The following is a 12,420-nucleotide window of genomic DNA, read 5'->3' on the forward strand; positions in this document are numbered from 1 at the left end:
GAGTTTGGAAGTAAATGTGTCAAGAGATTGAGGCAAGAATAAAAAGAAGCCCTAACCGGTTTGGCTCAGTGGATAGAGCGTCAGCCTGCGGACTGAAGGGTCCCAGGTTCGATTCCGGTCAAGGGCATGTACCTTGGTTGTGGGCACATCCCCAATAGGGGGTGTGCAGGAGGCAGCTGATCGATGTTTCTCTCTCATCGATGTTTCTAACTCTCTATCCCTCTCCCTTCCTCTCTGTAAAAATCAATACAATATATTTTTAAAAATATTAAAAAAAAAATAAAAAGAAAGGGTGAGAACCATTCATCCCAGTTATTGTGTAACTGAATATGAGGCTTTTGAAGACAGTTTCCTCAACCTATATCTACATATTGTACCTTTAGAAAAAAATCTAAAATGTGAATGTACATGTTTGGACACACTCCTGAGAATTGTAGGAAACAGGTGTCTGGTGGACCAAGATACAAGAGACGCACAAGAAGATGGCTGATCTCAGGAAACGCAGGGTGGTGGGGAGCATACAGGTGGGCTAGGCAGTCAGGTGGGAGGGAAAGGGGGCTGTGTATTGAGTGAGGCAGGGTCTTGCCTTCCTTTCCCTGAAAAGGGCCGTTCCTCAGCAGCACAGGAAATCATGGCCATGTTGGCGGGTGAAGGGGCTACACTGCTAAGGTGTCTGTGATGGGACCGCCTCTCCCAACTCAGGTGGTTAGAAAGGCGATCATTCAGGCCGGCGAGTGGGCCGGTATGTTCTGGCCGCTGTTGTGAGAAGGAAAGCAGTGTTCTGAGAACCCAGGGGAGCCTCTTTCTTGCTGAGATTCTTCAACACAGGCTGTCTTCCCAAAGCTGTTGGGTTGTACTGAGAGCCCACCATCGCCCGAGACACGTGGGAGTAGTTCAGTAGAATAATAACCAGCCTGCATCCTTCTGATTCTGAGATTCGGAGTGTGTGCCACTGGGGAGACGAGGGGGCTGTGTGTAAGAAGAAATACTGGATCCCTCCCTGTACTAACTGCGCTGCGATGATGCAGGGACGGGGGGCACCAGAGCTGAGCGCAAGGGCCACAGGCAGAGAGGAAATTGGTTTTTAAAAGGGAACCTGCCTGGACACCACTGTGTCCTTGGGGTTTCAGCAGTGCGTCTGGAGGTTGCTATCCTGCAGGCTGCCCACACCTTGCCAGGCAAGCCCCATCTGCCTTGGATCTGAGCCTGGCTAATAAAATGTCCTCCTTCCAGCCCTAGCCGATTTGGCTCAGTGGATAGAGCGGCGGTCCACAGACTGAAGGGTCCCAGGTTCGATTCCGGTGAAGGGCATGTACCTCGGTTGCAGGCTTGATCCTTGGCCCTGGTTGGGGTGCGTGCAGGAGGCAACCAGTTGATGTTTCTCTCTTTCTCTCCCCTTCCCTTCCACACTCTCTAAAAATCAATAGAAAAATATCCTCAAGTGAGGATTAACTAACAATGCCCCCCTTCCATGGTGAAAAGCAGGCACACCGGGTTTATCCTAGTTTCTTGGGGTCCCAGCCCAGAACGCAGTCTTTGCCATCGTGGTGGCTGATCTGTACTTGGGGGTGTCAGTGCTGCAGGGGACCATTCCTCCTTGATAACCACTGTTCTTTCTGGCTGGGGGACCTGGGGTGGTGACTCTCAGAGACTTGGCCCAAGGCAGGGACGGACAGAGCGGGACCTCGGAGAGCATCTTTCTGCTTACTAGCATTTGAGATTATAAAAAATTATTTTTTAATCAAAATTTCCAAAATAAAGTGAGTGATTTCCCCACCCCCCCAAGCTGCAATAAGTCTTACTGGCTCTCTCTCAGGCGTACAACAAGTCAGATGGAAAGAAAAGCAGGAAGCAGCTGCGGAGGAGGAGAAGGAGCAGGGCGAGGGCAGGCGCGGCTCTCCGGCCCCGAGCGAGGCCCCCGCTCCCGGCGGGCCGTGTCCAGGCCTGGTCTCAGGCCCCTCCGCAGGGCGCGGTCTGGCTGGGTCTGGCGGTGAAGGAGAATGACTATGTGAAGGCAACCGACGGAAACGCCCGCCTGGAACGCAGGAGCGCTGGGTTCCATGGCGTCCCCAGCCACATGGCGTGGAGCTGGGCACGGAGAAGCCTCCTTCCCACGGCAGCGTGTGTTCTCCCCGTGGCCCACGGCTTCCCTCCTCCTTCCTAACGAGAACTCCGCAACCCGGTGAGCAGCGCATACCTTAGACGAGGAAACTTGCAAGGAGACCAGTGTCGAACCACGAAGCGAATACAGGTGTTTGCTTTTGTCTGTAAAAATGTACAGGGCGCCGGCTCGGGGCCGCGGCGTCGGGACGCGGTGGGGCCCGGTGGCCCGGGCTCTGCGCTGGCCTCCTTCATACCTCGCCCACCCACACCACCGTGGTCCCCCGCTTTACGCCCGACACCTCACACCGCAGCGTGTTTTGTCGCCCGTTGATGAGAAACAGCGACTCCCGGGCTGGCGTGAGGAGGTACTGGCCGAACAGCCCGCTGTCCCTCACGATCCTGCGGGGCCCTCCCCAGGGCCCGGCTGGCCCCGAGGGCGGCTCCTGGAGGTTCTTCAGCATGCCCGCCTTGCCCGTGGCCAGCTCCAGGAACAGCAGGCCCGGCTCGGCCTCCAGCGTGGCGTAGACGCAGTACTGATTGCTGTGGGCGAAGGAGCGCTGGAACGCCACGTCGGAGATGCCCTGGCCGATCTTCAGGTCGTAGAGGGTCCGGATCTCCCCCCGCAGCGTGACCTCCTGCACGTGCAGCTGGGGGCTGGCGGCGGCAGCGCTGACCACGAAGCGCCCGTCGGGGGACGTGTGCGGGGTGCCGGTCACGTCACCGTTGGGGCCGACCACGGCGTCCGTGACGCTGTCGATGAGCAGCTGTGGGGCGGCCGTGGCGCCGTCCCGTCGGCACTGCACGAAGAAGTAGCCGCCCAGGTGGGTGTGGGCCATGGCCTGCGGCAGGCAGCCGTGCCGCTGCAGCCCGATGGTCTTGAGGAGCATCAGCGTTTCCAGGTCCACCTTGTGAACTGCAGGGTCGGACTTGTTGAAGATGAAGCCGAACCTGGGAGGGGAGAACTGAGGTCAGAGGTCGGAGGCCTTTCGGGGTCGGGGATCTGTCACTCCTCTCACAGGACTGCAGCCTGTCCCTCTGTCATACTCTTTCAGGGATCGGACAGCCCCTGGAGAAGAGCTGCCATTCTGCAGGGGACGGCTTCCTACGTGGTTCATCTGCGACCTCAGACAGGAGGAGAGTTAGTTACACAGGTTCCCGGTCAGGCGCTTTCGTGCACGCGCTCATCTTTAGAAATGGTGCCGGAGGGTAAACGGGCCTGCCACTGCGTCTCCCCGAGGCCGCGTGCCAGCTGGGAAGGGGGGCCTGTGCCTGCAGGGAAAGGACAGCGTGTGCCCCGACTCGGCCTGCGACGAGGACGCGGGAGGAGAGCCTCCGTCCCCGCTGGGTTCTGGACTAACGGGTGGGTGGGGATTGGAGGGCGCCGATTCCGTGAAGCCCAGGTTTCCTAAGAGTGTTCCCTCTCCCTGGGAACAGGAAGGGCAGCCCCTCTCCGGCCACATATGTGATGCTGGGGGGCAGGGGGCCGAGAGGCGTTTTTCACCTTTGGAGCCAGAAGGCCGGATGCTGCTGAGAGCCCTGCCAGCGCGGGGCCTGGGGCCCTTGCTTTCCCCTCTGAGCCCCGGGAATCTAAAGAGGGCCGTTCCTCGGAGGGCTTTGGGGAGGATCCAATCTAAGAGGAAGCTTTGGTGGCAGAGCTCAGGGGGTGGTAGCAGCTCACATTTGGACTTCCCGAAATTCCTCATTGGAGGCCGCTTGCTCCATAGTCAAAGGCAGGCCTCCCTTTCGCGCTGAGAGCCTCTCCTAGGTCCCTTGCTTTAGAGGCGTTCTGACACTGCCTCACCCCGCAGGAAAGAGGAAAATCGCTTCCACGACTTCCTCTCGAATAGCGGCGCCTTCGAGTGGGGAAAAGGCCCACGTTAGAGCATCTATGAAGCATCCTTAAAGAGCCAGCGCATGGAAAGAGCAGGAAAGAAAACCCACTCTTCTAAGGAACTTGAACGTGAAAGCCACACACGGGGGCTGCTGAGTCTCTGCGTTTGCAGGACTCCCAGCTGAACTCAGCTGCCCATTTAGAACCACATTAGAGGCTCTTCCCCAGGCAGTCTCTGCAGTGCAGTGGGGATGGAAGGGTTTGGGGGGAGGGGGTGGAGATGGGGGGAGGGCGCAGAGGGCAGAAAGTGGTGATTTTCCTCCTTGGGCAAGGATACATGGGTGAGTCCTATTTTTCCAAGTTCAGCATCAGCTTGCAACCATGAGTCATTTCTTCCTGGAGAAAGGTGCTTGATGTCAGATTAAGGGAAGGCATAAATAGTGCCACCTGACAACTGGGTCTTGATGACTTTATCAAGGGCAGGCTCAGTCTTGGGGCAGTGGTGACTTTACAGGAAGTGTCAGGGGTGCTCTGAAATGAATGGGGGGAGTGGCCCGGCGGGGAGGAGGTTTGCTGCGGAGGCCAGGGCTGTTATTTGAGGCTCTTCTTTTGAATGGTGGCAACCAGGCACTGAGGGGGCCTTGCTTCCTTGGAGGCCCCCTGCACGGCCGCTCTGGGGGCTCTGAGAGGACCCATGGGCGGTGGTTAGCAGAGGATGAGGCGGGATGCGGCACAAAAAGGAGACCTGGCTTTCCATTTAGTCTGACTGCCAATTCCTGGCTGTGTGACCTTGGCCAGTGTCTTAACTTCTCTGAACCTCAGTTTTCTCATCTGTAAAATAGGGCCGAGACCACTTCTACTAGTTTTTTTTTGTGTCTAGCAAGGAGAGGGTGCTAAATTAACCACTGCTGCTTCTCCTTTCCCCTGTTGTCCTCACCTTGAGGATGCAACTCCTTGACCTCACTGGGCCCCCGAGGACACTAGGAGCTGGGTACCTTCCTGAACTTTAACAATTAGAGACTAGGGGTGGGTCCATTTCTCTGTCCCTCCTTGAGGCGGTTCCAAGCCAGCCCAAGAGGAGTGGGGAAGACAGAGACAGGAGCAGCTCCCACCCTGGGCGAAGGGGTCCCCCGCGGGGCACAGCTGGAGCGCGCAGTGCCTCGGGGCCGCGCCGGCGGGCCTCACCTGATGTGGTTGATGATGAGGTTTGTTGGGGGAATGAAGAAGTCGTCCACTCCTGCAAAGGGTGTGCGGATGAGGTGCTGGCCCTGGCCGGTGCTGGCTTCCGTGATCACCTGTGACAGAGAGCAGGGGTCCTTGTGAGGGCCCGTCCTGGTCGGGGGCTGGAAACCTGGAGCTCTCTGCACGCTCCCCAGCAGACAGGCTGCTAGAGAGAGATGATGGACAGGCCACAGTCTTGGGAAGGGGCGGGAGCAGGGTGGAACGGCACAGGCAGGACAGGACGTCGTGAGACAGGAGGGAGTCGTTCCCTCCCACTCTGCCTGGCATGACCTGCTGCACGCTGTCCGCTGTGGTGACTGCAGAGCGGGGACTGAGCTGGACTTGTGTTGGGGCTTTGGAGGGAGGTCCCAGAACTGAAACATCCCTCTGCTCAGATACAACGTCCCCGCCAGCAGGGACGCCCCCCTTCTCAACACCTAGGCCTCCCTGGGAAGAGGAGAGAGCTTTCAATAATGAGAATGTGAAGCTGGGGAACTGATGGCGGGTTATTGATTTTCCGTTGATGCCAGGTGCCTGGGCTGGTTTGTTGGGAATCTGTCGCGCACTGCTCACCGAGGCGTGCCCCAAGGCTGTGACTCCGAGAAAGCGGGGATCCGGCAGAGGTGCCGTTCAGGGGTGCTGGTCGTGCCACGAGAGGCCTTGTGATCGGAACGACGGGGAGAGGTTCAGTGTCACAAAGGGACTCGCTGTGAGAAGTGAGGAATCAGGCCTTGTGTTTGGTACAAATTGGTGAAGTCAGAGCATGGCTGCCTGTCTCCCTGGAGGTTACACTTCTCCCCGTGGCGGTGACCTGAGCCATTCCCTGGCGTGTGTCCCTGCTGTCCGCACAGGGCCGGGCACGTTGGCAGTGCGGAACAGTCAAGGGATGTCCGAGGCTAGAGAGGAGGAGAGTGGTCTGCAGGTCCTGCCAGAGCGCTCCCTGTGGGCAGGCCGGGCATCTACCTGCCCATCAGCTACGGAGGCCTTGGGCCTGGGCAGGCCAGAGACACCGAGCCGGGCAGCCTGTGTCCTCTGCCTTTTCACGTGCTCATCAGCCTCCGAGTCCAGGGCCATTGCCCTGAAAGGCGGCTGACCTGCCGCCAGGGGAGGAGCGTGGCCGGCCTGTGGGCAATGTTGGCTTGAGGGCCCCACAAGAACAAGCCCAGAGCGTCTGAGCAGCACAGGAGGCGGAGGCCCGACGCTAAACAGGGAGGTGAGATACCCCCGACCTTCACCTGGTGGCCGTGCACGGAAGGAAGGATCCAGATTTCCGCAGCCTCAGGCCGATGAGCCTGGGCGGGGCTTGGTGACGTCCATGGCTTTCAACCCTGGATGCTGTTTGCTTTTTCGAATGAAATTGTCTTCTGGCTCTTACTTTTATGGTGAGACAAACAGCACCTGGTGTCTCCTCAGGCAGGTGTGAGGGTTGAATCTTTTCCGAACCAAGCTTCCCAGGGAGAATGCCGATTAGAACGATTAGAACGAAGAGAGCTGTCACTTTCAACCTTGGGGCAGCTCTGAAGCTCTACGGTTGCATTAGGTCATTTTCCTGGGATTAAAAGAAGGCCGAATGACACTTCCATGGCAAGTCCGTGGGGAAAAGCTCTGGGCATGAAGGAAGTCTCAGCCTTAGGAGACGGGATCTTGGAGAGTTGAGGGGAAAATGCCAGAAAAGTCCAAGAAGCTGTGCAATCCTTGCTTGATAGCAGGCCTGTTATTTTAGCTTATCATAGAGATGGAAAATTACAGGCCGTCAGCGGTCAGTGTCATTCACGCTGCACCACTCTGACACCCTATTCTCAGAGGTTACCTCATCACAACACAGTACAGCGGGCCGTGGACTGCTGTGGGCGTGCCAACTTCATTGCTCCAACCAGCCTTGAGTTCCTTGGCTTGTGTACCAGCACGTGGCTGGGTGCATCAGGGACTCCAACGTAACTGTCGAACCCCTCAAATCTGCTGGCTCTGAGAGCTTGGTACAGGAGGCGTGTGCATGTAGCTGGACAGCAGATGTCACTCGCTGGTCAGGGTGGGGTAAGGAAGACCGAGCATCTCCCTCAGAGGGTGGACAAGCCAGCTGAAAAGTGGCATTTGGGGAAGGGCAGGGCACAAGGTGTCCCGTGGAACAGGCTGAGAGGCAGCTAGAAGCTGGGCCTGGGAGTGAGAGGGTAAGAGAGTGCTGGGCAGGAGGCAGGAAGATGCCAAGGGTTCCAACACTGGCTGCTGGGGGCGGCGGCCTCCTTTGTGGAAGCATCTTCCTGTAGTCATAGCGAAGATTGTGCAGCCAATGCCTTAGTGTTGGGTATTTAGAAACATTAGAATATTTTTGTTTTTAAATTTATCTTTATTGGTGAAAGCATTACAGATGTCTGCTTTGTTTCCCCCCGCCACTCGCCCCCTGCATGAATCCCCTCCTCCTTGAACCCACCCCTCCCAAGCCTCTGCCACACTATTGGCTGTGTCCATGGGCTATGCATCTATGCATCTAAGTTCCCCGGTTAATTGCTCCTCCCTCACCCCCCCCCCACCTTTGAAATTCATCAGTCTATAATACAGACAATGCAGTAACACATAGCTAAATCTTTGTCCATATCCGTGATCATGGCGTACGGATAAGTTCTGAGAAGTCAAGTTGCTGGATCAAAAAGCACCGTTTTGAAGCTTTTGGTTCACATTTCCAAATTGCTCATCACAAAGGCTATGTCAGTTGATCTTTCTGGAAGTGCTCATTTCCCTAACCCCGGCCGACAGCAATAAAGGTAGGCTTATTCAATCTATTTCATTTTCTTGTCATAGTGCACATTTCCTAGATTTGCCAATTATGGTGATGGAGGACATCATGGTTTAATTATGGAAATTAATTAAAATGCTTTTAGTGCTTTGTCATTTAGGCAAAATTTGCTCTTGGTTTCTGGGAAATAGTCTTCATTATATTTAAGAAGTTTCCTTCTAGTCCTATTTTTAGGTATTTTATTAAGACTGCTGCATTTAATTAAATGCCTTTCAGCATTTATTGGAAGTATAGTTTTTTTTTTCTGTTTTAATTTGTTTGTGTTATATATAATGTTGACTGATTTCCTGGGAGCGAACCGTCATTGCATCTGGGAATTTAATTTGTTCCCTGCTTCAGCAATTACATGCATTGCTGGACTATATGTCTAACACCATGATTAGAATTTTGCTTTTGTATTCATGAGATTAAAAATAGTATAAAAATATAAACTAATCAGTTTTTATAATTATTCTGGTTATTTAAGACAAAGGAGCTGTACATTGCCCCCCATGATCTGAGAGAGTTAAAATAATCTTGAAGATTTGAGAAAACTCAGATATACATTTTTCTATATAGACCTTTAATCTTTTAGAAACCTCTCCAAAGATAATTGTTCTAGTTTGTTTTCATTTTCTTAGGTCAGTTTATTTTTGTAAATAATCATTCATTTCTTCTAGGTTTTAAAATTTGCTGCCCCAGAATTGCAATGTAGTATTATTTTACAATTATTTTCATTCTCCTGTATCTATAGTCATAGCCTTCTTTCATTCTTCATTTTGCCTCTTTTTCCTTTACCAGGTCTGAGAAGGATTTTTTTTTCCTGTTTTTGTTTGTGTTAGATATCTATTTGTTCTCTAATTATTTTGTTTCTATTAATTTCTATCCTTACCAGTTATTTTGTTCTTTTCCTAATATCTAATATCTTAACACAAATACTTGCTTTGCAGGCTTTGAAGACACAAATATTCCTCGTGTACACTTTCTCTGTCTCCCATAGGTTTTAATGTGAAACGGTCTCTTTTTCATTGCTTTTGAGACAGTTTATAACTTCCCTTTTAATTTCCTCTTTGATCCAATAATGATCTAGGAGTGTTTCCTTATTAGGTCACATATTAATTACTTCTAATTATCAGATAATGTAGTCTATAACATCTATAAAATTTGTAAATGTTTTCTTCGTGATTACTGGTACACTTATTTATATGTGAACATGTGAAAAAACTATTTGCAGATGAAAGGTTTCCTATGTATTAATTAAACCAAGTTCCTTAGTCATATTATTCAATTTTCCCATGTCATCATTTTGTCTCCTTGGTATAACAATATAAGTGTATTTTAAATAAAATGTCCTTGTATTTTCAAACGCTCTTATATATTTAGTTGTCATGTCGTTGGAGATCTACTGGCTGTTTGTTGTCATGTCTCTCCTTATGCTGGTGAGTACCTTTAACCTTAAGTCCCACCTTGTCTGGTACTAATATTACCACCTGTACGTATCTCTTAGCTCTCCTATCATCACTATTCCCAGGCCTTAAATTTAATCTCATTATCATTTTGTTTTATGTGTTTCTCATAAACACATTAGAGCTAGTTTTCTTTCTTTCCTTCTTTTTTTAAAGCCCAACCTGATCACCTCTGCTTTTAACAGAATTCAGTTCTCAGCTATTAATTTCAAACATTCTCTATATCCTCTCTTATCCAAATAAGATGACACTTTTGAGTATTCTTACTCCCTTCTCTTCGCTCCACTCTGTACTTTTTTTTACTAAATTAATTTATCTTTAGTTATAGCCTGGTATCAGGATTTCTCTTTCAGCGTGTCTCTGCTAATTCTAACATCATTACTTAGCACTGATTATACATTTCCAGATAGTTTCTCCTCATCCATCTTATTTAGTTTTAATCCTCACCTAATGATATGTTTTGATTGATTTTGAGAGAGAGAAACATTGATCTGTTGCCTCCTGCATGTGCCTCGACCGGGGATCAAACCCGCAACCTAGGCATGTGCCCTGACCGAACCTGTAACCTTTTGGTGTATGGGATCATGCTCCAACCAACTGAGCCATCCAGCTATGGCATCCATCTTACTTTTAGTTTTACACCATCCTCTCCAGGTTCCTTACTTATGACTGTCTTTTCTTTATCCTCCGTCTTGATGTCTCTGATCTGGTTCCTCAGATGTGCACATGAGTGATACGCTCTCCGGATTCTGCATATTCTTATATCTTTCCTTTGTCCTGACAGGTAAATGACATCTTGGTGGGGTACAGGATTCTTGGACATCAGCCCTTTTATCTAACTAATGTGACTCCACGGTCTTCCAGCTCCTGTTGCAGGTGAGAAGTTTAAGGCCCATCGGATTGTTGTTTCTTCTACAGGTAACTGTTCCTTCTGTCTTGTAAGATTTCCCCTCTACTCTTTTACTAACAAGGGCAGAGATGTGTCATTTCTTCTAAGTCTAGCCAGGAAGTTGTAGATCCTCTTGGAAATTTTATTCCAAATGTATTTATGTTGGACTCCATTCCAACAGTTTCCTTTTCTCTTTCTAAACTTCCATGTCCTGAGATGTTGAGTCTCAGTCTCTTCATATATTTGGGTCTCAGTAGAAACCATGCATTTCCCAATTTATCTACTGCAGTTAAAAATTAGAAAAGCATTTTGTTCATTTTTAGTTCCAGAAGAATCTTTTTTGGTGGTCCCTCCCATAGAGTTTCCTCAAGTGCTTTCTTAGAGCTGCCAGAGGGACCAATAAGATCATTTCTTTGGGCTTATCCTCCGTTCTGAGTGACCTTTATCTTGGGTCCTAGGAGTTCCAATGGGTTATTATTTGTTGTCGGCTCATGGGGGCTCAGGACGGTTGATGAGTTCAATCACCCACGTAGTCTCCGTCTGCAGCTGGTGAAGTTGTGCCCTCCCCCTGGTGCAGCAAAGGAAGGCAGGAGGCCAGTCCCCGGAGGAAGATTCTCTAGAATAGGTGTTCCTGGCCTCTTACCAATCTTGGGAACAGGGTGAACTTGGCTCCATCTGCAGCCCTTCTCAGCTGGGGTTCGGAGAAAGAATTAAACCCTGAGGCATCCATTATATGGAATGAATTACCTTTTCTGTGTATCTAGAATGGTTCTATGCATCATTTTGGGGAGAATTGAGAAAACAGGCATTCAAATTACTTTGTGTAGATCTTAATCCTCTCATGCATCCCTGATGAGAGAGGTTGAGCCACACACACGCAACATAGGGGTGGCATTGGTCTTCCCTGGCTGGCAGAGGGAGGAATCCCACAGATCTCTGGGGCCCAAGCTCTTCCCGGGAGGGGGTACAACAGCTGGAGGTGGGGGCTGCAGAGCCTGCTGCGGGGGTTGGACCATGGGCAGATGCCCTAATTTTCTGTGCCCTCCCACACTGGAGGCACTCCACAAACACACTTCTGTTTATGGACATAATTGCTGCTGCTTCCTTTCCCTCCCCTTCCTTATTGGCCAGCATCTAGTGCTTGCTTTGACACTAAATCTCTAGCCCACCCAGCCCAAGGTGAAGAGAGCCTGTCTCCTTTCTTCTTGCCTGGACTCCAGTCTTCATGCTGTTTGACCCCAGGAGATCCTGGCTCAGGAGGGACGGGTGTTGTGGGGCCTGGGAGCCACATTCTGATGGTCATACCATGAGAATCCTACCTATTCTGAGTATTACTGTCTTTAACTGCAGGCCTTGCTGAAGACACCCTGTCAATTGCCTGTGAGGAGTGTTGGCCTGAGGCTGCTTCCTACCCTCTCCTTAAGCCCTTATGGACATATTTTGGATAAATGGGATTAGTCACTAGGGAAGTGGGAGACAAACAGGGAGAGATGGGGTAAGGGTTAGACTCCACGTGTTCAACATACCTGGAGGCTTGGCTGGGACCTGTGCATATCCCCCCAGCTCAGGACCCACACTTGGTCATGTGACTTGTCATAGGACAGCTTGGCCGGCAGAGGGTCCACACCTATGGACTTGAACAACAACAACAAGAAGACAAGTGGGTCATGGTTGTCGTAGGGGCTGACACAGTGGTCGTTTCTGGGTGTCGTGCACGTGGCTATTGCTCCTGGGTAAGCGGCAGGCAGCCCCGTGCAGAAGCCTGCCTTCTGGGTTTGTTGTCTTCAGAGGCATAAAACTGGTGGTCAGTAATTTCTCCCTTTTAAAAACTTCTTGTGTATTTTTACTTAAAGGAGAGATCCAGAGCATCCTAACAAAAGCCTCAACACAGAAGCTTTAAGTTATCCATTTAAGAGTCGGCTGAGGACCCTTCCATCACATCTCCTGGAAGCCTTTTGGGCCTCCTAGACCCTCAGCGCCCTTCCCCAGGCTGCTCCACAGCCCGGATACTGGTGAGTGGGCCCCTTCTCCTGGGTCATCGGAGGTCATCCTTTATCACCTTATCTTTCCACAGCCTCTGTCTTGCACATCCTTCAGCGGGAGCTGCTGGGACTCAAACCGTAGCACCAGGCAGGTTATT

At 51.2% G+C, this 12,420-nt stretch overlaps 1 protein-coding gene across 1 annotated transcript in view; it reads right to left on the reverse strand.

The window, feature by feature from the left end:
- Positions 1 to 1,769: 1,769 nt before the first annotated feature.
- FSTL4 (follistatin like 4) overlaps positions 1,770 to 12,420 on the reverse strand; it is a 334,585-nt gene continuing 323,934 nt past the window's right edge. Inside the window, exons 14-16 of the mRNA XM_008142339.3 lie at positions 11,807 to 11,914; positions 5,120 to 5,229; positions 1,770 to 3,051 (exon numbers count right to left, since the gene is read on the reverse strand). Of these exons, the coding sequence (XP_008140561.2) occupies positions 2,352 to 3,051; positions 5,120 to 5,229; positions 11,807 to 11,914 (918 nt within the window). The 3' untranslated portion in view covers positions 1,770 to 2,351. The remainder of the gene's footprint in view (positions 3,052 to 5,119; positions 5,230 to 11,806; positions 11,915 to 12,420) is intronic.

Source organism: Eptesicus fuscus, chromosome 6, assembly GCF_027574615.1.
Source record: "Eptesicus fuscus isolate TK198812 chromosome 6, DD_ASM_mEF_20220401, whole genome shotgun sequence".
NCBI classification, from domain to species: domain Eukaryota; kingdom Metazoa; phylum Chordata; class Mammalia; order Chiroptera; family Vespertilionidae; genus Eptesicus; species Eptesicus fuscus.